Source organism: Panthera leo, chromosome B2 (genome assembly GCF_018350215.1).
Source record: "Panthera leo isolate Ple1 chromosome B2, P.leo_Ple1_pat1.1, whole genome shotgun sequence".
Classification (NCBI taxonomy): domain Eukaryota; kingdom Metazoa; phylum Chordata; class Mammalia; order Carnivora; family Felidae; genus Panthera; species Panthera leo.
The window spans coordinates 105,388,922-105,410,142 of record NC_056683.1 but is presented as its reverse complement, the minus strand read 5'-3'; the positions used below and the strand labels follow the sequence as shown (position 1 = coordinate 105,410,142).

At 38.6% G+C, this 21,221-nt stretch overlaps 1 protein-coding gene across 5 annotated transcripts in view; it reads left to right on the top strand.

The window, feature by feature from the left end:
• ROS1 (ROS proto-oncogene 1, receptor tyrosine kinase) overlaps positions 1 to 21,221 on the top strand; it is a 113,890-nt gene that overhangs the window by 45,142 nt on the left and 47,527 nt on the right. For 3 of the 5 annotated variants that reach the window (XM_042939683.1, XM_042939680.1, XM_042939678.1), the window contains 10 exons: positions 187 to 287; positions 6,901 to 7,118; positions 7,774 to 7,934; positions 8,779 to 8,923; positions 11,117 to 11,379; positions 14,524 to 14,587; positions 14,900 to 15,102; positions 16,683 to 16,888; positions 17,762 to 18,048; positions 20,738 to 20,914. In XM_042939683.1, the coding sequence (XP_042795617.1) occupies positions 187 to 287; positions 6,901 to 7,118; positions 7,774 to 7,934; positions 8,779 to 8,923; positions 11,117 to 11,379; positions 14,524 to 14,587; positions 14,900 to 15,102; positions 16,683 to 16,888; positions 17,762 to 18,048; positions 20,738 to 20,914 (1,825 nt within the window). The remainder of the gene's footprint in view (positions 1 to 186; positions 288 to 6,900; positions 7,119 to 7,773; positions 7,935 to 8,778; positions 8,924 to 11,116; positions 11,380 to 14,523; positions 14,588 to 14,899; positions 15,103 to 16,682; positions 16,889 to 17,761; positions 18,049 to 20,737; positions 20,915 to 21,221) is intronic. The other 2 variants (XM_042939682.1, XM_042939679.1) reach the window with 1 other exon arrangement.

Genomic DNA, 21,221 nt, shown 5'->3' with positions numbered 1-21,221 from the left:
GTGTTTATATCCAAGTTACATAGGAATAGGCATCTCACATAATTTTTTTATTCAGCGAAAGGTAAAAATTATCGAGTTTATTATTCCAAAGAGGACATTAAAGAGAAATCTATAGTTTAAGTGTGACTTATTCACAAAAGTCTCCTCCAAACATGTATTTGATTCATTTTCTTATTTTCTATTTAGGTAGTTGCTCTAACTTTAGACCTTAGTGATGGACTCCTGTATTGGTTGGTTCAAGACAGTCAATGCATTCACCTGTACACAGCTGTTCTTCGAGGGCGGAGGTAAGTAATATCTCTTGAAAACAATCTGTTGAGGATGAGAATGACTTACCCCTCAGTTATGTGGCAGTGCATGAGCATATTGTGCTTGTGGGGAAAGATAGGTTTGCAAACAACTAATGACAGTAGAATATGGTGAATACTGTGATGGGGTAGAAAGAGAGTACAGTGGAGACACTGAGAAGAATGCTTCTCAAGAGCCCAAGAAATGGATACATGTGTTTTTCTTCTTCTTAACATGCTGGAGTTAAGCAGGAATCATCCTGCACAGCACACATGAAGACTGGAGTCGAAAGAAGCACATGAATTATTCTCTCAATCTGTGTCCTCAAACTAAGCCCCTGGTTCTCTTGTTGGCATTTCCACATCTTCCATAATAATACTGTAAGGTATTTTTTTTCTAGTATTTTTCCTACACTTTCTTTTATTATTATTTTTTTTAACATTTTTGCTTATTAAAATTAGGTGTAATGTACATAATATGAAATGTTCAGATCTTCAGTATTCCACGATATCAGTTTTGACAAGTACATTTTAAGACACAGATATGTCGAGGGGAGCCTGGGTAGCTCTGTTGGTTATGTGTTTGACTCTTGGTTTTGAATAAGGTCATGATCTTACGGTTCATGAGTTTGAGCCTCACACAGGGCTCTGTTTTGACAGTGTGGAGCCTGCTTGGGATTCTCTCTCTCCCTCTGTCTCTGCCCCTCCCCTGCTCAAGCTCTCTCTCTCTCAAAAATAAATAAATAAGCACAATAAAGAAAATTTTTAAAAAAGACACATATATGTCCATCATCACAGAAATTTTCCTGTGCCCCTACCCAATCAATCCCCCCTACCCCTGAAATATGTACCTTTTGTGTCTGGCTTCTTTTACTTAGCATAATATCTTTATGATTCATCCATGTTGTTAAGAGTATTAGTCTTTCCTTTTTATTGCTGAGTAGTATTCCATTGCATAGTTGGCATATCCATTCTCCTCTTTATGGACATTTGGATTGCTTCCCAATTTTGGTTATTATGGATAAAATTGTATAAATATTTATACCCAAGGCTTTGGATGTATTGTTGGATAAATACCTATGAGTAGAATTGCTGGGTGATATGGAAGATATATGCTTAACTTCTTAAATAATTTCCTGGTTTTCAGAGGGTTTATACCATTTTACATTTCCTCCAGAGATGTATGAGAGTTCTGGTTCGTCCACATCCTCCCAACAGTTGGCTTTGGCAATCTTTCAAATTTTCACCATTCATTGGTGTATGTAGCAATATATCATTGTGCTTTTAATTTACACTTCACCAATAACTAATAATTTTCACCATTTTTTAATTTGTTGTTGACTATTTATATATTGTCTGTTGTGATGTGACTCTTCAAGTATTTTTCTCACTATTTAATTGGCTGTATATCTTTTCCATATTGAGATGCAGGAGATCTTTATGTATTCTGTATATAAGTCCTTTGTAAAAGATATGTGTTGTGAAATTTTTCTCTCAGTGTTTGGCTTACCTATATATTTGTTGGTGGTGTATTTTGGTGAGCAGAAGTTTTTAATTTTGACTTACCCAATTTATCAATTATTTTCTTTATGGTTTGTGTTTTCTGTGCCTTCTATAAGATATCTTTGCCTATCCCAAGGTTGTGAGAATTTTATATGATGTACTTTTTTAAAAAATTTTTTAATGTTTATTTATTTTTGAAGGAGAGAGACAGGGTGTGAGTGGGGGAGGGGCAGAGAGAGAGGGAGACATAGAATCTGAAGCAGGCTCCAGGCTTTGAGCTGTCAGCACAGAGGCCGACGTAGGGCTCGAACTCACAAACCGCGAGATCACTACCTGAGCCGAAGTCGGACGTTCAACCGACTGAGCCACCCAGGTGCCCCTATGATGTACTTTATATTGTTTTAGCTTCCATATTTAAATATGTGATCCACTTAAAATAGGTTTTTAGATGTTTCTTTCCTTTTCATATGAATATCCAATTGTTCCAGTACCATTTGTTAAAAAGATTTGCCTTTTGTTAGTTAATTGCTTTGTGTCCTTGTTCAAAATTATTTGACCGAATATATTTTGGTCTATTTCTGGATTCTCTATTCTGTTCCTTTATTATATTTGTCTAATCTCGTGCCAATACTACATTTTCTTGATTACTATAAATTTAGAAAAAGACTTAAAGATAGCTAATATTCAGTCCTTAGTTTGTTTTTCTTTTTCAATATTTTAATTCTGGCTATTCTTGATCTTTTGCTTTTCCAAATAAATTTAAAAATCATCTCACTAATTCCTAGAATAAAGCCTGTTGGAATTTTAAATCTCTTATCAATTTAGGGAGAATGGATATCATAAAATATTGAGTCTTCCAATCACCAAAAATGGTATCTCTCTTCATTTGTTTTGGTTTTCTTTAATTTTGTTCAGCAGTGTTTTGTATTTTCAGTGTAGAAGTTTTGTTTTGTTTTGTTTTGTTGTTTTGTTTAGAGTAGTCTCCATGCCCAACCTGGGGCTTGAATTCACAACTCCAAGATTACAAGCCATGTGCTCCAACGACTGAGAGAGCCAGGCATTCCAAGAAATTTAGAAATTTTGCACTTCTTTCATTAATTAATCCTGAAGTGTCTGATTTTTAAAATAAAAAAAATGTTTATTTATTTTTCAGAGAGAGTGTGCGAGTAGGGGAGGGGCAGAGAGAGAGGTTTATCAGAGGATTCAAAGTGGGCTTTGTGCTGACAGCAGAAAGCCCAATGCGGGGCCTGAACTCATGAACCGTGAGACCATGACCTGAGCTGAAGTTGGACACCCATCTGACTGAGCCACCCAGGCTCCCCTCTGATTTTTTTTTTTTTTTTGATGCTTTATAAGTGGTGTTTTCAAAAATTTCATTTTCTAAATTCTTATTACTAGTATGGAGAAATTCAACTGATTTTTGTATATTGACTTGGTATCTTGATTCATTCATTGCTAAATTCACTGTTCTGGTTTCATGCAGAAATGCTTTAGGGGGTTATAATAGTCCTTTACAATGATTTAGGAAACATTCCCTCCTCCTCAATTTTCTGAGTTTTTGATATTAATTCCGCCTTAAATTTTGATAGTATCCACCAGTGAATCCATCTGGGCCTGGAATTTTCTTTGTGGAAAATTTTTTGACTTTAAATTTAATATATTTTAGGGGTATAAAGTTATTTAAATTTTTATTTCTTCTTGAATCAATTTTGTTAATTCATGTCTTTTAAGGAATTTATCCAGTTTGAATGAGTTGTCAGATTAAATTTAATAATAGTCCCGTGTTATCACTTTATAAGGTCGTTAGTGACGTCCTCATATCTCTGATATTGATACATTTTTTTGATCGCTCCTGTTAAGGGTTTATCAAATTTATTAATGTTTTTAAAGAACTAGCTTTTAGTTTTGTTGATTTTCCATTTTCAGTTTTACTCTTTTCCAGTATTATTTTTATTATTTCTTCTTCTTTTATAATATCCTCTTCTATTTCTAGCTTTTTAAGATGAAAGAAGAAATTGTGTTCACATCATTCTGTTAATATATTTATAATATTGACATTTAAAGCTGTATATATTTTTTAAAGACCGTGTTAGTTAGTATTCCACAAAATTTAGTATGTTGTGTTTTATTATCTTTCCTAATCTCTAATTTCTAAATATTTTCTAATTTCTCTCATTAGTTTTCTTTGATCCATGTGTTTTTAAAATGTACGTTGCTTAATTGTGAAGTATTTTGGGATTGTTTGGGTATTATTTCTATCAATTTCTAATTTAATATCATTGTGGCTGAAAAACATACACTAATTTCAATCTTTTGACATTTATTTAGGCTTATTTTATGGCCCACCATTGGGTATATCAAGATGAATGTTCCATGTGCACTAGAAGAATATTTATTCAGCTAATAATCTGTTGGATTATTAGATTAATTATCATTAGATTAATAGCTGGTATAGTAGTCTATAAGTGTTAAGTACATAAATTAGTTGACAGTGTAGTTTAAATATTTGTGTCTACTTGTACTGTCACTGAGAAAGAGGTGCCATAGTCTTCAACTATGATTGTAGATTTGCCTATGGTTCTCTACAGTTGATATACCTGGGTCCTTTGTATTTATATTATTATCTATGTACTTGAGTATATTGCCTTTTTATCACATAAAATGCCTTCATTAGTCTATGGTGATTCTCTTCATCTTCATCTGGGTGCTTTGTATTTATATTATAATCTATATACTTGATTATATTGCTTTTTGTCACTATAAAATGCCCTCATCAGTCTATGGTAATGCTCATTGCTTAGAGACCACTTTGTCTGATAGTAGTATAGCCACAGCAGCTTTAATTAATTAATTAATTAATTAGAGATAGAGAGTGAGTGGGGGAGGGTCAGAGAGAGAGGGAGACAGAGAATCCCAAGCAGGCTCCACACTGTCAGCGCAGAGCCTGATGCAGGGCTCACACTAGAGAGATCATGACCTCTGAGCCCAGTCCTGAAGTCAGATGCTCAACTGAATGTGCCACCCAGGTGCCCGTGATGGATCTACTCTTGAAATTGCTCTTCCTTCTCCTAAGTCCATCAATTTCCTTTAGTTTATAAAAGAATTAATCAGGTACAAGTATAACAACATATCTGACCTGGAAGTTGAAGAGGGTGCCCCCGTCAACAATTCAGATGTATTTGGTTATGTCAGAACTGATTACATGCTCCAAGGGACCCTATACCCTTGCTGTTCCCTCTGCCTGCAATGTTCCCAGACTCAGTTCCCTTGGTTAATTGGTATTCGGTCTGTATGGCTCAGTTTAAGCATGTTCTCTAATGTGACCAGACTTTTTCTGACCAGATCCCAGTAGGTCTCCTTGTTAAGGAATCCACTCTACTTTTCCTTTTACGGTGCCATTCAGCGGTGTGGTTGTTTGCTCATCTTCTTCCAGACTGCCTTTTCTGCTATCCTGTGTATTCTATGAGGGCAGGGATTGTATTTGTCTATTTACCACTGTATTCCTAGTGGCTAACACAGAACGGGGCACAAAACACTTGTTGACTGAATGAGTAAATGAATGAACCCTCAGCACAGTAACCTCAGCTGACCTCTATACTTCACCCTTTATGGAAGAGTTTGACTTTTTATGACTTTTTTCTTGAGCTTCGATTTAAATCCAGCTTTACTTGTTGTGGAGGACTGAAGGGTTTGAAATTACAGGTAGAAGAAAGCCCCATAGTGACCTCTCGAAAGTGAGGAGGTTTTGCTGAAGTGCCGTGAACATTGGAGGTCAAGAATTTCCCGGTTAGTCCATGAGATTTTTATAGGGGAGGAGTCTTCAACTGGAAATGAGGGGTCATCCATGCCAGGAGCAGCTAAGGGATATCCAGGCTCACCCTGCGGGGAAACCCTCTGTCCTAGGGACACTTTGGAAATGCTGAAACAAACAACCGGGTGGGCTAAACTAACACAAGGGCATTCACAGGATGCAGGCATCAGCAGCTCTGTGGGTGGTCCAGAAGGGCCAGCCTCCTAGCCCAAGTGCATCCTGTTTAGTGAGCTTCCCTCCATTTGGAACTGGGTTTTATGTATTTCACAAGGTTGCTGGAAACTTCTAATGAGAAGTGGAAATAACAAGGTGTGAAATTAGACAAGCAAGTCAAAGTCCACAAGGCAAACCAGATGCTGTCTTCAGAACTGCGTAGGTATAAATAGAGTATTTCACTAGAAAAAGGACAATGTGAATCATCCTGGTGAATATACTTCTTTATAAGGTTCCCAACTTCCAGTTTTGGTCCTCTCAGGTAGTCACAGTTTTGTCAAGGAGATATTGTGAAATTCTCAAATCAAAACCTTTATTTGTTTTGATTTTAAGTGCCATTCTTTCTACTTTTCTAAAGAAGGAACTGTCAACACTCTAAAAAGATGTCGAGAAATCTTGAAAAGAAATAGTCAAACCACCACTTCAAAAGACTGAAAATCATTGAAGTGGTTTTTATTTATTGAGTACCAGGCAAGAGAGATTTTTAGAAACTACCAAGCAGATTTTTAAAGTGAAAATTATACCCCAATTCTGTGTCATGGAGAGAAAACTCTAGCATCGATGTAAATAATAGTCTGTTAACTTGAATTCCCCAGTCTGAAAAGAAGCATTCTGCATGAGCTAACGAAGTTAGTAAGTATCATTGAAGCAGCAGTTGTGAATAGTATATATTGATGGACCAAACAGGAGAGAATAATGGGTGGCAAATAAATAACATGATTAACCAAGTGTAAGAGGGAGGCGTGGCCCGATGAGGAGAAACCAGCCAGTAGGTTGCACCTCTAAGATAGGTACTACCGAGAATCACCAGTATTTCTTAAAATCTGTGTAATACTCTTGCCATTGCAATATCACATTAATGAGAAAAGTCCTAGAAGACTTGCTTTAGGTATACTTTAAGAAAAGCGTAAAAAAATCAACTTTATACGGAACTAAAAATAACGATAATTATTGTTGCAAAGTATTTTCTTTTTGTTTTTGCATCCACAAACACACACCCTCACAAACATACATTCTCTCCAGTACATGAATGTACCAGCCCTTCCCCCACTTGAGATTCACAGGCTAATTGGTGCCATGTTTTAGCAGTGCCGGAGATATCAACATCACGGAGTTTGCAGCCTGGAGTACTTCTGAAATTTCCCAGAATACACTGATGTACTATAGTGGCCGGCTCTTCTGGATCAATGGCTTTAGGATTATCACAGCTCAGGAAATAAGTCAGAGAACCAGTGTCTCTGTTTTGGAACCAGCCAAATTTAATCAGTTCACAATCATTCAGACATCCCTCAAGCCTCTGCCAGGTACAGTATATTATTTCTGTTTACCCTCTTGCCTCCAAGCATGTTTTGTGAAATAAGTGTTTACTTTGGGATTTGTTTTGTTTTGTTTTCTTAAAAAAATATTTAAGCCCCGAAGCGGGGCTTGAACTCACGAACTGTGAGATCATGACCTGAGCCAAAGTTGGACAGCCAACCGCCTGAGCCACTCAGGTGCCCCTTTGGGAATTTTTTCTTAAGAATTAAATTTTAGAGGCGCCTAGGTGGCTCAGTCGGTTAAGTGTCTGACTTCAGCTCAGACTTTGAGCCCTGCATCTAGCTCTGTGCTGACATTGCAGAACCTGGAGCCTGCTTTGCATTCTGTGTCTCCCTCTTTCTTTGCCCCTCCCCCTCTCATGCTCTGTCTCTCTCTGACTCTCAAAAAAAAAAAAAATTAAAATGTTAAAAAAAAAGTTTTAAAAAGAAAAAGGCTTTGGTAGTTTCTCTTGGTTTGCTTGCATTTTACTCTTAATCCAAATTTGCAGCATGGAACAGTCAGAAAAAGAAGATTGTTAGGATATATTAAAGGGAAATTTTATTTTGGTATTAATTATTAGTAATTTCTGTTAATTATCCATGTTCTCTATGATGTTTGAGAACCTAAATTCTTTCCCCCTCTATTCTTTCTTTCATCCCATAGGGAACTTTTCTGTTACCCCCAAGGTTATCCCAGATTCTGTTCAAGAGTCTTCCTTTAGGATTGAAGGAAATGCTTCAAGTTTTCAAATCCTGTGGAATGCTCCCCCAGCAGTGGATTGGGGTATAATTTTCTACAGTGTGGATTTCAGTTCTCATTCTAAGGTATAGTGTTGGTTCTAGTAACTTCCATTTCTCAAACAGGCTGTACCAACTGTATCAGCCCTGCCCACACTAATTTGTGCTTCCTTCATTTAGCCAAGCCTGTCTCCTTTGTTGCTCCCAATGCATTTGATTATTAAGATTTTTCCTGAGGGGCCGCCTGGGTGGCTCAGTTGGCTGAGCATTTGACTCTTGATTTTGGTTCAGGTCCCGATCCCAGGGTTGTGGGACTGAGCCCCTCATTGGTCTCCATGCTGAGTGTGGAGACTGCTTAAGATTTTCTCTCTCTCCCTCTGCCCCTCTCCCCCACTCATGCTCTCTCTCTAAAATAAAAAAAAATAAATAAAAAAAGAAAAGATTTTTCCTGAGAATTTTTAAAAATTAAAAAAAAAGTTTATTTATTTTTTGAGAGATAGAGAGAGAGAGAGAGAATGAATGAGAATGAGCAGGGGAGGGGCAAAAAGAGAGGGAGACACAAAATCTGAAGCAAGCTCCAGGCTCTGAGCTGTCAGCACAGAGACCAAAGCGGGGCTCAAACCCATGAACTGTGAGATCATGACCTTAGCCAAAGTCAGATACTCAGTTGACTGAGCCACCCAGGGGCCCCCTGAGAACCCTTGTTTGTAGCCAGTCTCTGATTGTTTTGTGGTTAATGTTAACAACTGGTATGTTAGGTACATTTTAACTGGTCTAGGTGGAACCACATGGAACTTAGCAACATTAGCATTTCCAAAATTGCACATTTTGGTTCACAGGTGAACCAAAGTTTGGAGATTTTAGTTCATTAAGAATAAAAGGTGTTATGACTCCCTCACTAAGAAAATAATGTTTTGTTCTTATATTTTAGTTCCTGGCTAGTGAGCAGCAGCTTTCACCTGTATTTACTGTGGAAGGGCTGGAGCCGTATGCCTTATTTAATCTCTCTGTCACTCCTTATACGTACTGGGGAAAGGGCCCCCAAACATCTCTGTCACTTCGAGCACCTGAAACAGGTACAGGGGTTAAAAGATCTTTTTAAAAGGGCAGAGCCTCATTTTCTATGCTCTACAATAAATGGCTAATAATTTTTAAAAGTAACTTTCAGTTCTGTAGATGTGTTGAGATTCAATACCTTTTCAGTGACTTTTTGGAGATGAGAATAACACCATTAGTATCAGTCTGCATCACTTATTCCAAAAGCATATTCCAAGATTTCTTAAAGATTGTTTCACTTGATTATAATAATACATATGCTGCAGAAACCTGTTTCAGGTAACTTGTGAAACACTTGAGAAGGAAAACGGGAATATAATAGCAGGGACAGTTTCATGGAAGTCAGGCTTGTCTGAAGATGTTCTCACCGATGGTAACTCAGAAGCTTCCATAGGTGGATAACTCATGCCTGAATTTAATGTTTTCCTTTGGAATATGTTTTAAAAAGGATAGTAGTCGTGTCTTTACATGTGTATCACTACAAAATGTACAAAGCACATTTATATGTATCACTCCTTTATTAAACGTTTACTGCACACCTATTATGTGTCAGAGCATCATTTCCTCCTTGCATTTGATCCTCCCCCTGCTCCCTGGAAGGTAGCACGGGTGTTACTATCTCAGTTATGCAAATGAGAAAGCAGAAGCCTAGAGGTTGCCCAATGTAGAATAGCTGGGACTTAATCTAGACTTTCCACTGCTGTTTTATCAAGTCTCCACTCAGTCATGTCTTCAAATGCTGGTAAATGATAGTATCATACTGATTTATTCACTATGAACTTATTAGCACAGGACCTGGCGGGCAGAAAGAGCTCAGCAGGCATAGATATGCATTTTTTGTTTGTTTGTTTTTAACTGTTAAGTTTCTTTCAACAATATTTACCCATGGTTCTCACAACAGGAACATAGTAGAGCCTGGGTAGGTCCTGGAGCAGTTAGCATTTGAATCCAGGTATGCTGTCTTTGAGATCATCTTGGGATGTCAGCTTTGGTAGGATCATTCCGTGGAAATGGTTTTGCCTGCGTCTGTCAGGGGATGTACTGGGGACCTAGGGTCATCAGCATTCTGCTGGATGTTGGGGGGCAATAAAAAATGAAAAGATTTGGCCTTTGCCTTCAGGAAATTTACAATATAGTTGGGAAATTATTCAAATGGACAAATATTTATTAAGCGCTTACAGTGTGCTAGTCCTATACTAGATTTGAGGGGATTTAACAAGGAATAAGGAAAGGTGCTTTCTCTGATGGAGCTCATCAAACAGTAGAGAGATAAACACAGGCTTCCAACAATAACAGAAATGAGACCGTGAGACCTGAGTTTCAATGGCATAGAGTAAATAGACAAGACAGAATGCTTCACCTCTATCAAGCAGCCCCACCACTCTCAGGAGGTGACAATGGTCATAGACTGGAATGGCCACCGAAGGCCTTTGGGGAGGGGGAATTCTAGCTGGGCTCTAGGGAATGATGCAAGGAAAGGTATCCCATATAAGCACAGTGTAAGAAGGCCTGGAGATTGGATAATGATGTGAGTGTTGAACATTGAGAAGCGATGTGACTGGAGTGGACAGTGGAAAGGGACCTTGTAGAGGAGTCCGAAGAAGGAAGACAGGCATCTTGCATGAAATGACATGGACATCAGGCAGAGGAATTTCTCTTGATTAAGAGGGAGATAAATTCATTGAAGGGCTAGGAGCCATTAAATTGCTTGGTTCGGCTCTAGGATAAATGGTAGCCTCCAAACCATACTCTTGGGGTATACCCTGCTCCATGGAAGGGTTCAAGGTGAGAGGGCCTGGATCTGTGACATGCTGGACTTTACATCCTGAACTGGCTGAAGGCCGGGCCAAGTTGCTGCCTTTCATCCCGTGACTGCCATTCCCACCACCAGCTAAATCACTGTGGCAGGAGGAGAGTAAATATTGTATTTTTAAGGAGAACCAGCCACCTTTCATCTATACAGGGCACAGATGAGAAAGATGTGCCTAAGTGGTGGTAAGAGGGATTTGGGTTGCAGATAAGAAAGATTTGCTGAGATATCAGGATAGGTTCCTGAAGAAATCTGTGGAATCTTCTCTCCTGAAGAATAAGATAGATACACTTCGATTTCTGGAATGAGAAATATTTATTACTGTTTCTCCATCTCCTCATCATGAATGGTAAAAAGTCAACTTTATATTCTTTTCTACCCTATCTGTTTCTCTGCTTTTCAGTTCCGTCGGCACCCCAGAATCCCAGGATATTTATATTACCAAGTGGGAAATACCATAACCAGAACGAAGTTGTGGTGGAATTTAGATGGAATAAGCCTAAGCATGAAAACGGTGTGTTAACGAGATTTGAAATGTTCTATCAAATATCCAACCAGAGAGACACAAATAAAACATTTGAAGACTGGATGGCTGTCAATGCAACCCCCTCAGAGATGTCTTTTCAGCTTGAAGGCATGAGTCCCGGGTACACTGTTGCCTTCCAGGTATAAGAGTGAAAACAGGGATACAAGGGTCTCAGTGGTGCAAACAGAAGGCTGATTAAAGGACTAGGTTTATTGACTGCCACTCTGTCAATAATTTGAGATCCACTATGGTCACAGAAGTCAAGTGGGTGGCAAAGATAGAGAGGGGAGAGGGGACAGCTAGGGTAAAGGACAGTTTGACAGCTTTCTTGCTTTCAGATTCAGAACAAACCATTATTTTTCCCTGTAATCACTATAGGTCGTGTACCTGGGTAGATGCTTTTATATTCCTTATCTCATTTGATGCCCTTACTGTCTGTGAAGAAAGAGCCATGTCCCTGGGTGTGTCAGTGAATTACCAAAGCTGCATGGCAAGGAAGTGGTGTTCTGTAGTCCAGCTGCTAGAAACCTTTCCCCCAGATCACATCACTACTGTGAATCCTCTGGATGCCCCAACTTGGAGCTACTGCTGGAAATAAAACCTGAGGGTCTAGGTAGTTGATATCTCAGAGTTACTGTCTGGCTGCTGATAGACGAGAAAGTGAGAATAGGAGTCAAGAATAACAAGTTACTGCCACCCCATTTGGGCATTTTAACTTTAATATGAAATAGCTTTCTACTTATGATAGATGGCTTGATGATTTTCTTATCTTCATTAAATACCAAGTTGGTGATGTTATGCCCAGAATTCGCGATCCCCAAAGACCACCAGGGAGCCGAGTCCGATGCAAAAGCAAAAGAGCCTTTATTCGAGCTAGCTCGAGCTCAATCCCCTACCTGCACCGACGCAGCGGTGAGATGCCAGGGAGAGAGAGCGAGTTTCAAAAGCACAAAGGTTTTATTGGGGTCTAGGGGCAGTTGGTGAGGTAATGGCTGTGGCCTCAGCTGATTGGCTGGGGAAGGGTCGGAGTCCTGTTACACGCAGGCCACAGGGCGTGTTTTGATCGGGAAGTTTGAACGAAAGAGCAGCGGGAGGTTACTCAAGGGGAGGAGGCGTGGTCAAGGTGGAGGACACAGAACAAGATGGAGTCGGCTGGCGTAGGTCCGCCTTACAGGTGACAATGTTGTACATATTTAGAATTATTTCCCATTTCTTTTTGGGGAACATAATGCTTTGGGGAGTGTTTTAGAGATTTGAGTTTCCTAAGGATCTGTTTTTGTAAAATTCTAATTTAATAGTTATTTTGTTAATATATTTGTTCAACATATACTAATCGAAGAAGTTGTACATAAAAGTTAAAGATAGTACACATTCTTATTTGTTGAGAATTATGTGTGTTCTGGTTAAATAAATATTCTGGTTAAGTGTATCTGTCTAAATGTACATATAGTTTCAGATCTCAGTCATCACGGGATTGTGCAAGGTGATATGCACAGATATGCATGAGTTTCACTTAATGTGGTCTTGTGCAAAAGTGAAGACGTCTTGGTATATGTACATACCATGATGCACACACACACACACACACACACACACATACACACACCCCATGTACAGATAGTAGTATGTATAATATGGTAAAATATATTTAACAGTAGAAGTATAATAAAAATAATCTAATACTTTGTTGACTGAGAGGGCACTTGAGGATCTACCTTTTGGGTCCATCATTACGGGTGTCAATTTCCTTTATAGGCAGTTATACACATACAAGGTTGGGAAGTGGAAATGATTTATTACACAATAAAAGACGTCTACTAAAAGCTGTTTTCTTTTTTTTTTTCTTAATTTTTTTAAATGTTTTATTTATTTTTGAGACAGAGAGAGACAGAGCATGAGCAGGGGAGGGGCAGAGAGAGAGGGAGACACAGAATCTGAAGCAGGTTCCAGCCTCTGAGCTGTCAGCACAGAGCCTGATGCGGGGCTCAAACTCACGGACTGTGAGATCATGAAGTCGGACGCCCAACCGACTGAGCCACCCAGGCGCCCCTCTTTTTTTTTTTAATTTTTAGTACGTATTTATTTTTGAGAGAGAGACAGAGACAGAGTGTGTGAGGAGGAGAAGCAGAGAGAGAGGGGGAAACACAGAGTCCGAAGCAGGCTCCAGGCTTTGAGCTGTCAGAGCCTGACATGGTGCTTGAAGTCACAAACCGCAAGATCATGACCTGAGCTGAAGTCAGGTGCTTAACCGACTGAGCCACCCAGGCACCCCTAAAAGCTGTTTTTAAAAAGCTTTGGTACCGGGATGCAGAGTGGTACAGTATACAAGTATACAAACCCCACAAGACTTGATTTTTATGCCAGTTTCTGCGTATGTCATTGTGGATGAGTTACTTACTTAATTCTGATTTTGTCTAGTTTCTGCTCTTAGTAATTGTGAGAACTAAAAGAGATAATGTATGTAAAAGTGGTTTGAAATGCATAATTAATATTCAAATGTAAGTTTTAATTATTATTTTTCTTTTGCAAATCTCATTTTTTAAAAGGTACAGTAAATTTGGTTATTTAAAGCTTCTAGTTGTTTATTTCACAGTCTGTGGGAGTTTACCATAATGTGCATAGTTTTGTTTCTGTTTAATGTTCTACATAATTTCATTTTGGAAATAGCTAAAGACCTTTTTTAGAAATTCAAATCTTTTGCAGGGGAGATTTGTGCGAATACTTTGCACTGTTCCAGACAACAATAGCAACGATAAAAACCACACCACCGGCATGAATGTGGGGCAATACTTACCTTTTAGTGATTTATTGCTTTATACTCAGATGGAAGTAACTATTTGAAACTATTCAGTCAGAGAAAGACAAAAACCCCTATGATTTCACTCCTATGTGGAACTGAAGAAACAAAACAGAAGAAGAACATGGGGGTGGGAAGGAAAGGCAAACCAGGAAACAGACTCTTAACTACAGAGAGCAAACTGAGGATTGCTGGAGGGGAAGTGGGTGGGGAATGGGCTAGATGGGTGATGGGGATTAAGGAGGGCACTTGTCCAGATGAGCACTGGGTATTGTGTGTAAGTGATGAATCACTAAATTCTACACTGGAAACTGTGTGTTAACTAACTGGAATTTAAATAAAAACCTGACAGAAAAAAGAAACTATTCATAACTGATACCAAAATTGTGAAATGAAACCTTCGATAATTTATCAGTCTCAGAACATAATTGCTGTCACTGAGGACACTGTTGAATGCAATTTTTCTGGTATCCTTTTCTTTTTCTAGGTTCGAGCCTTCACATCCAAAGGACCTGGACCATTTTCTGACACAGTAAAGTCCAGAACCTCAGGTATTCATTACCTAAAACCTGTGCAATAAACAATTCGTATTTTAAAAATATTTTGGACCCTTGGTATTCTCAGGGATATGAATGCTGTCTCTGAGCTGAAGTTAAAGTCAAATAATCAATTTTTATCACCAAACACACTTAACAAATCTGAGCTTAGGGCGCCTGGCAGTGTTGATTGAGACTGGAACAGTAGATGAACCCAGAGAAGACCCATGGATTTCAGAATAGCCTGATAGTGAATCAAGGGATTTTGCCAAATGAAAGTGTTTTTTTTCCTCTTATATGTATTATCTACTTGTTTTTTGTTTTCAGAAATCAACCCATTTCCATATCTCATGACTCTTTTTGACAGCAAGATCGTTTTATTAGATATGGATCAAAATCACGTTGTATGGACATTTTCAGCAGAAGGAGACATCAGTACCATGGGCTACACAGCTGATAATGGAATGGGATATTATGCTCAAGGAGACTCACTCTGCCTTCTGAACATGCACAACAGATCCAGCTCTGAGGTATTTCACTATGTAACTATTCTGGAAGGAAGGACATGGATAATTTACATATCACACCACCCTATAATTAAATAAGCTGGTCAGTGGTCGAGCATTAAGATTAGAATGGTTGGAAAGGACAAATGTTGTGTAATTATTTAGTCACAAATGAATAGTGATTAGATTTGGGGCAAATATCATTCAGGATTAATTTTGCAAATAGTTTTATTTGGTTTAAGGCACTGTGTTAGTTCCTGGGATAGAGGTAAAAAAGAAAAAAAAAAATCACAGTCTTTGAACAAACCCAGTCTGGTATTAGCCTAACACTAGGAGGACAGTAGTGTGTAATGATTCATGGCTGAGCTTTGGGATCTGAAATTTAGAACTTAATTCTGGCTTCGCCATTTACGAGATCTGTGACCATCAGCAAGTTATTTAACTTGTGGCATCTCTTCACATGGTTCCTGTGAAGATTAAATGAGATGACCGACGTAAGGCACTTAGCGCAATGCCTGGCATGTGGTGGCGTTCATTGAGTGTCAGCTAGTGGAACAGACAGACAGAAGACGTTATCGTGCTATGCTGAGGGCAGGATGTGGTGGCATCACAGAAAATGGATGATCAATCCAGGTTGGAGTGGTTGAGTGGAAAGACACCTTGGGAAGATGAGCCAGGTGAAGGTGGGAAAAACTTAAGGGGTAGCAAGTGCAAAGACAGGAATACAAGATAGCCATAGCACATCCAGGAGGCTGAAAATAGAGTGAGCTTTGAATGAAGGTGGGAGTGAGCTTGGAATGAAGGTGGGAGTGAGGGTGAACAAAAGATAGGTGAAAAAGCTGAAGTAGTAGGCAGGAGCCTGAATATAATGGGCCTCTTTAACTGTGCTAAGGTGTAGAGGGCCAATCCTGAAGCCAACATCAAGCCATTAAAGAAATTTAGTGGGTCATTCACATGATCAAGTTATGTTTTAGAAAGACCTCTCCATTCGTGGTGTGAATCATGACTTAGAGAACGTTAAATCTGTGACACTTAGGAGGCTATCACAGAAAGCCAGACAGGAAATGTCAGGCAGGAAATGAGAGCCAGTGAGGTGAGAAAGGAGAGGACCAATTTGGGACATATTTCAAACGGGACTGATTCACCGTGGGGAGTCATGAGAGGAAGATGTCAAGGATGAACCACATTTGTCAGGATTGCTGCTCAGGTGGATGTTGGAAATCCATAAAAATATAATCTGTAGGAGAAAAGAAGGGTTTGGGGGTGGAGTAATGAATTCTGTTTCCTGGGATCATTCGTATGGAGATGTTCAGTAGTCAGTTTGGATCAGTAACTCGGTGAGGGATATTGCTACTGTTCTTGTAGCACTGGTCTATGGATTACAGTTGAAGTCGGGGTAGTGGAAGCTAACCAGGAGAAAGAATACAATGTGAGAAGAGAAGAGGACCAGTGTTATAATGGTATACAGTACAGAGCTATTGACGTTTTGGATTACAGAGAAGTGCAGTAAACAAGTAATATGGTAGATTACCGAAAAGTCCTCAGATTTGGGGGAAAAAAAATGACCACTCTCTCCTTGGCTGTGTTTTCTACCTATTGTTAAGATTTTCCGAGATGCACTGGTCTTTGATATCACAATTATTACAATTGACTGGATTTCAAGGCATCTCTACTTTGTGCTAGAAGAATCACAAAATGGCATGCAAATATTTGATGTTGATCTTGAACACAAGGTGAAGTACCCCAGAAAGCTGGACATCTGCAATAGAAATTCAACAATAATCTCTTTTTCTGTATATCCTTTTTTAAGGTATGTAAAGTATGAGTATCTGTTTCTGTTGTGATGAAGTAGAGGCATATCCAATACAATATCTTTGGTTTAATATTAGACGCTATTGATGGAAAAATAAGATGCTTACGGTCCTTGACTAGCTATATTAACTTATAGTAAGTAACTCCACACATTAATTATGAGCCCATAGCCACAAATATGCAAATTTAATCCATACTGACAATTTGGCTAACCTAAAGTTAGGGTCATTACCAATAGGAAACCAAAGTAGATTTTCATACCAGTGGATTTCCTAATAACCTCAGATGATAAGGATGAGAAGAGGACTGAGACAGTGGCAGGAGATGAACAGGAGATAGACAGCATGTCATGCTAATGCTATTCCGGCTCACCCATCTTTAACTAATGTCCTTGTAAGATGAGTTTTAAGGCCTCCGTTCACCAACTGATAGCAGTTTTTCATGCTGAAAGATGTATTTTGTTTGTGTCATAAGCATGGTTATTCTATTTTGAAACTAGATTGTTAACCAGCATTAAGAAGCAGAAACAAACTTGAGAGGAGGGGAATGGAGATGGGTGTTGATGAAAAGTAGGCAAATGTATTTCACATGTACAGACGTTAATGAACCATTCAGTATACCACCCTCAGGTCATTTTAGTCCAAGGCTTTTGTTGTAAACACATTTATTGAGAAATCATGGGAAAATGGTACAAACTAGATTGCTTTTGGCCCCCTCCATCTCAGAAGATTATTGTACATGTGGACACATTCTCTCCAAAGGCTGTGTTTGTCTCTCCAGTCATTAGGAATGATTAATCTTCATTGGAAACTAACGTTTGCAATAATATGCTTTACTCATTAAGTTGGAGGGTCTTTTTTTTCCCCCATAGTCGCCTGTATTGGACAGAAGTTTCCGATTTGGGCCCTCAGATGTTCTACTACAGTATTATCAACCAGACCTTGAGTCACATTCTTCCACCCACAGCCACAAACCATTCAGATGGAAGGAAACAGTGTTTTTGCAGCATTACTCAATTCGAGTTTAGTGGAGCAATGACTATTGACACCTCTGATCTAGAGAGACCACAGATATATTTTGTCAAAGGGCAAGAGATCTGGGCCATGGATCTGGAAGGATGTCGGTGTTGGCGAGTTATCATGGTGCCTACTCTGCTTGGTAAGATATCTATGTGTGTACATAGATACCCACTAGTGATGGTGGCCCTTCCTGTTCAATTAAAAAGGGTGTGCATTCTACATGTATTCAAAAGAATACACACATGGTTATTTGCTCTGGACCATGCCAAATGTTCCCAAAGAATTCAAGTCAAGTTGTTTCCAGGCAAATTGTGCACAGACGTTCACACAATTTTCTGGATCTGTGGTTTCATTGTTGTTGTTATCTTATAATTAACAGTAGAGCTATAATTTATTAAGTTTAACTACATAGCCTAACCAAGCTACCAAATGTATTATCTCATTTAATTTTCAAAACACCTTGATGAAGTAGATAATAGTATGCTCATTTTACAGATGAGAAAACTGAGACCCAGAAAGGTAAGGTATTTGTCCAAAAGGCTACAATTAGAGGAGGATCTGCGGTTGGAAAGTGGGCCTAACTACAACATCTGTGATCTTACTACCAGTACCCTACTTTACTTCTGTTTTGATGATCTCATTGACTCCGCATTCAGCATGAGTTTATCAATACTTGACATCACGTGCTTGTGGAGGAAATACTTAAATGTCTGAAGTGATTTGGAGGTCTCCTAATTAGGAGTAATTGCAGCAGAAAAAAAAATGCACTCTAAATACCTCCATACATTGTTAAGAGTCTACTCTTCACTGTTCAAGGTAGTAGCAACTAGTCACATGTGATTTAAGTTCAAGTTCATTAAGATTAAACAAAATTAAAAGTTTAATTCCGCAGTCATGTTAGCCACATTTTAAATACTCAAACCACAAGTGGCTAATGGTTACTGTATTGGTCAGTGTAGACATAAAATATTGCCATCATCAGAAGTGTTTTTGGACATTGCTGGTCTTTATAGTAAAGTTTTGAAATTACAAACGTATGTGTGCGTGTGTGTGTGTGTGTGTGTGTGTGTGTATCTGTGACACAGACTCCTTCCTTGATCAAATGTTCCCCTTTTCTCAACTGGGCCTTGACCTGAGTCTTCCTTGTCTGTCATTGTTGAGTCTAGTTTTAGCAAGAATCTTGCTAAATCAGTTTAGGGATAACCCCCCACCCTAGGTATCTGATCAAGTCCTTCATCTCCCACACTTGATTTCTTGGGTTGCCTTTAGCAAAAATCATAGGAAGATTAGCAAGAATCTCCCTACCCTCGATGTCTTCTCTTAGTAATTTTCTATCCACTGACCCCATAATTTTGCTTGTTGGCTTTGAATCCCCAGCTTTCTTTGTTGTATGTGAAGTTGAGCACATCTCTCTCTCCTATTGCAATATTGCAACAGTCTTAACTAAAGTCTTTCTTACCATTTAAACAAGTGTCAGAATAAATTTTCTTTACCATCTGATACACAAGAATTGTCTAGTAGGCCATTATCTTATAGATATAGAATTGGTTAGTCTTTCAGGAATCCATAATTGAAATTTATAACCCTAAAATTAGAAAATTTGAATGACTTTAGAGATGTTTTAGCTGGAATGATATTGGAAGAAATCCCCTCTACAAAAACACCCTTGCTTGAATAATACCTGTTTATAAAAAAAAAATATGTCTTTATAAGGAAATTTTTAATTTTTTGAATAATTCTAAATATTCGATTTTTTCCTTACATTTAGCCAAAATTTTCTCCCCATTTCTCCCATTCATTGATCTGAGTTCTGACCTCTAATTTTATACAGAATAAATCAATAACTTTCTACATTATAGCCATTCAAGTATGTAGTGACTTCTGTCATAGCTCATTTTCCTTTGGAGGAAAAATTCATGTATTTGTAACTACTCCTCACATGATGTGGCTTCTAGATCTTTCTTTGCCCTAGTAACCCTCCTGTTGTTTCACTCCAGCTGCTTAATATCCTCTTAAGTGTCACCCCCATAATGACCCCCTGTACTGTCAATGTGTTCTGGTTAGTGCAGGGGGTCTCTGACTTCCTCTGTCTTCTTTTATTGAAGCTGAAGGTGGCATCAGGTCTTTTGGCTGCCTGCCGTTTGAAAAACCCATAGTTTTTTTCATGTTAACTATTATTAAGCCAGATTTCTTTCATTTGTTATTTTTAGAATTGATCTTAAACTTGAATTTAGGGTGTCACATTTATTCCTATTACATTTCAATCCATTTCCTGATTTTGTAGAGATATTTTGAAAGTTTAAGCCAGTAATTGAACATACTAGTGTCAGTAAGAATCAGGTATTATCTGCAAAATTGGTAAGTGTACTTACTCTGTGTTTATTCCAAATTACTGATAAAAAATATTGAGCAAGACACTGAGCCCTGGGCCCGTCGTCCAACACCTCCCTTCCAATAGGTATTGTTTGATGTGGAGTCACACAGGTTAAGTTGAAAATCTTGGCTCTGGTCTTTACTAACTTTGTGGCCTTTGAGGAGATTATTTAACTCCTTAAAGCCTCAGTTTACACTTCTAGAAAATGAGGCCAATTCTAATAGTATTTACCTTATTGGCTTGGTATGGAACTAAAATGAGAAAACATCTGTAAAATCCTTGGCCTAATGACATAAAACAAAGGTGGTATTTTTTTTTTCTTATTGAAATGAGGGAAAGATTAAAAATTAGCAATTACAATACAGAAAAAGGATTTCACATATTGTTTTGAGTAGAAAACGTGAGTTATGTATTTTGTTGTTTCTGTTCTTTATTTTATGTTTTTCATGAGCAGGAGAAATGCTTGAAAGTTTAACTGTGGATGGGGAATTTCTCTACTGGATCTCCTCAGCAAAGGACAGCACACAGATTTATCAAGCAAAGAAAAGCAATGGGGCCATCCTCTCCCGGGTGAAGGCCCAAGGGAGTAAGCATATCTTGGCTTACAGTTCAGTTCTGCAGCCTTTTCCAGGTAAGAAAATCACACTGTTCATCAGCATGTTCTCCCGTCTGGGGTGGGGGCAGAAAAGTCTCAGAATATCTCCTTCTCCAGGCTGCCCCCTCAAGCCCTTCGTTGTGTACTCAGTGTTGATCCAAACTGCCAGGATGGGTGCACGCTGCGATTGCTGTTTGCCCTGGGTCACAATTGATCTCCGTGTGTATACATGACTTGAGTCATCCTAGAGAGTTTTAGACATGGGAAACCCTTGTCTATCATTCTGTCTGTCTCCTTTTCTCTTTGCATTCTCATAATTTCTTTTCTGTCTTTTTTTCTCCTC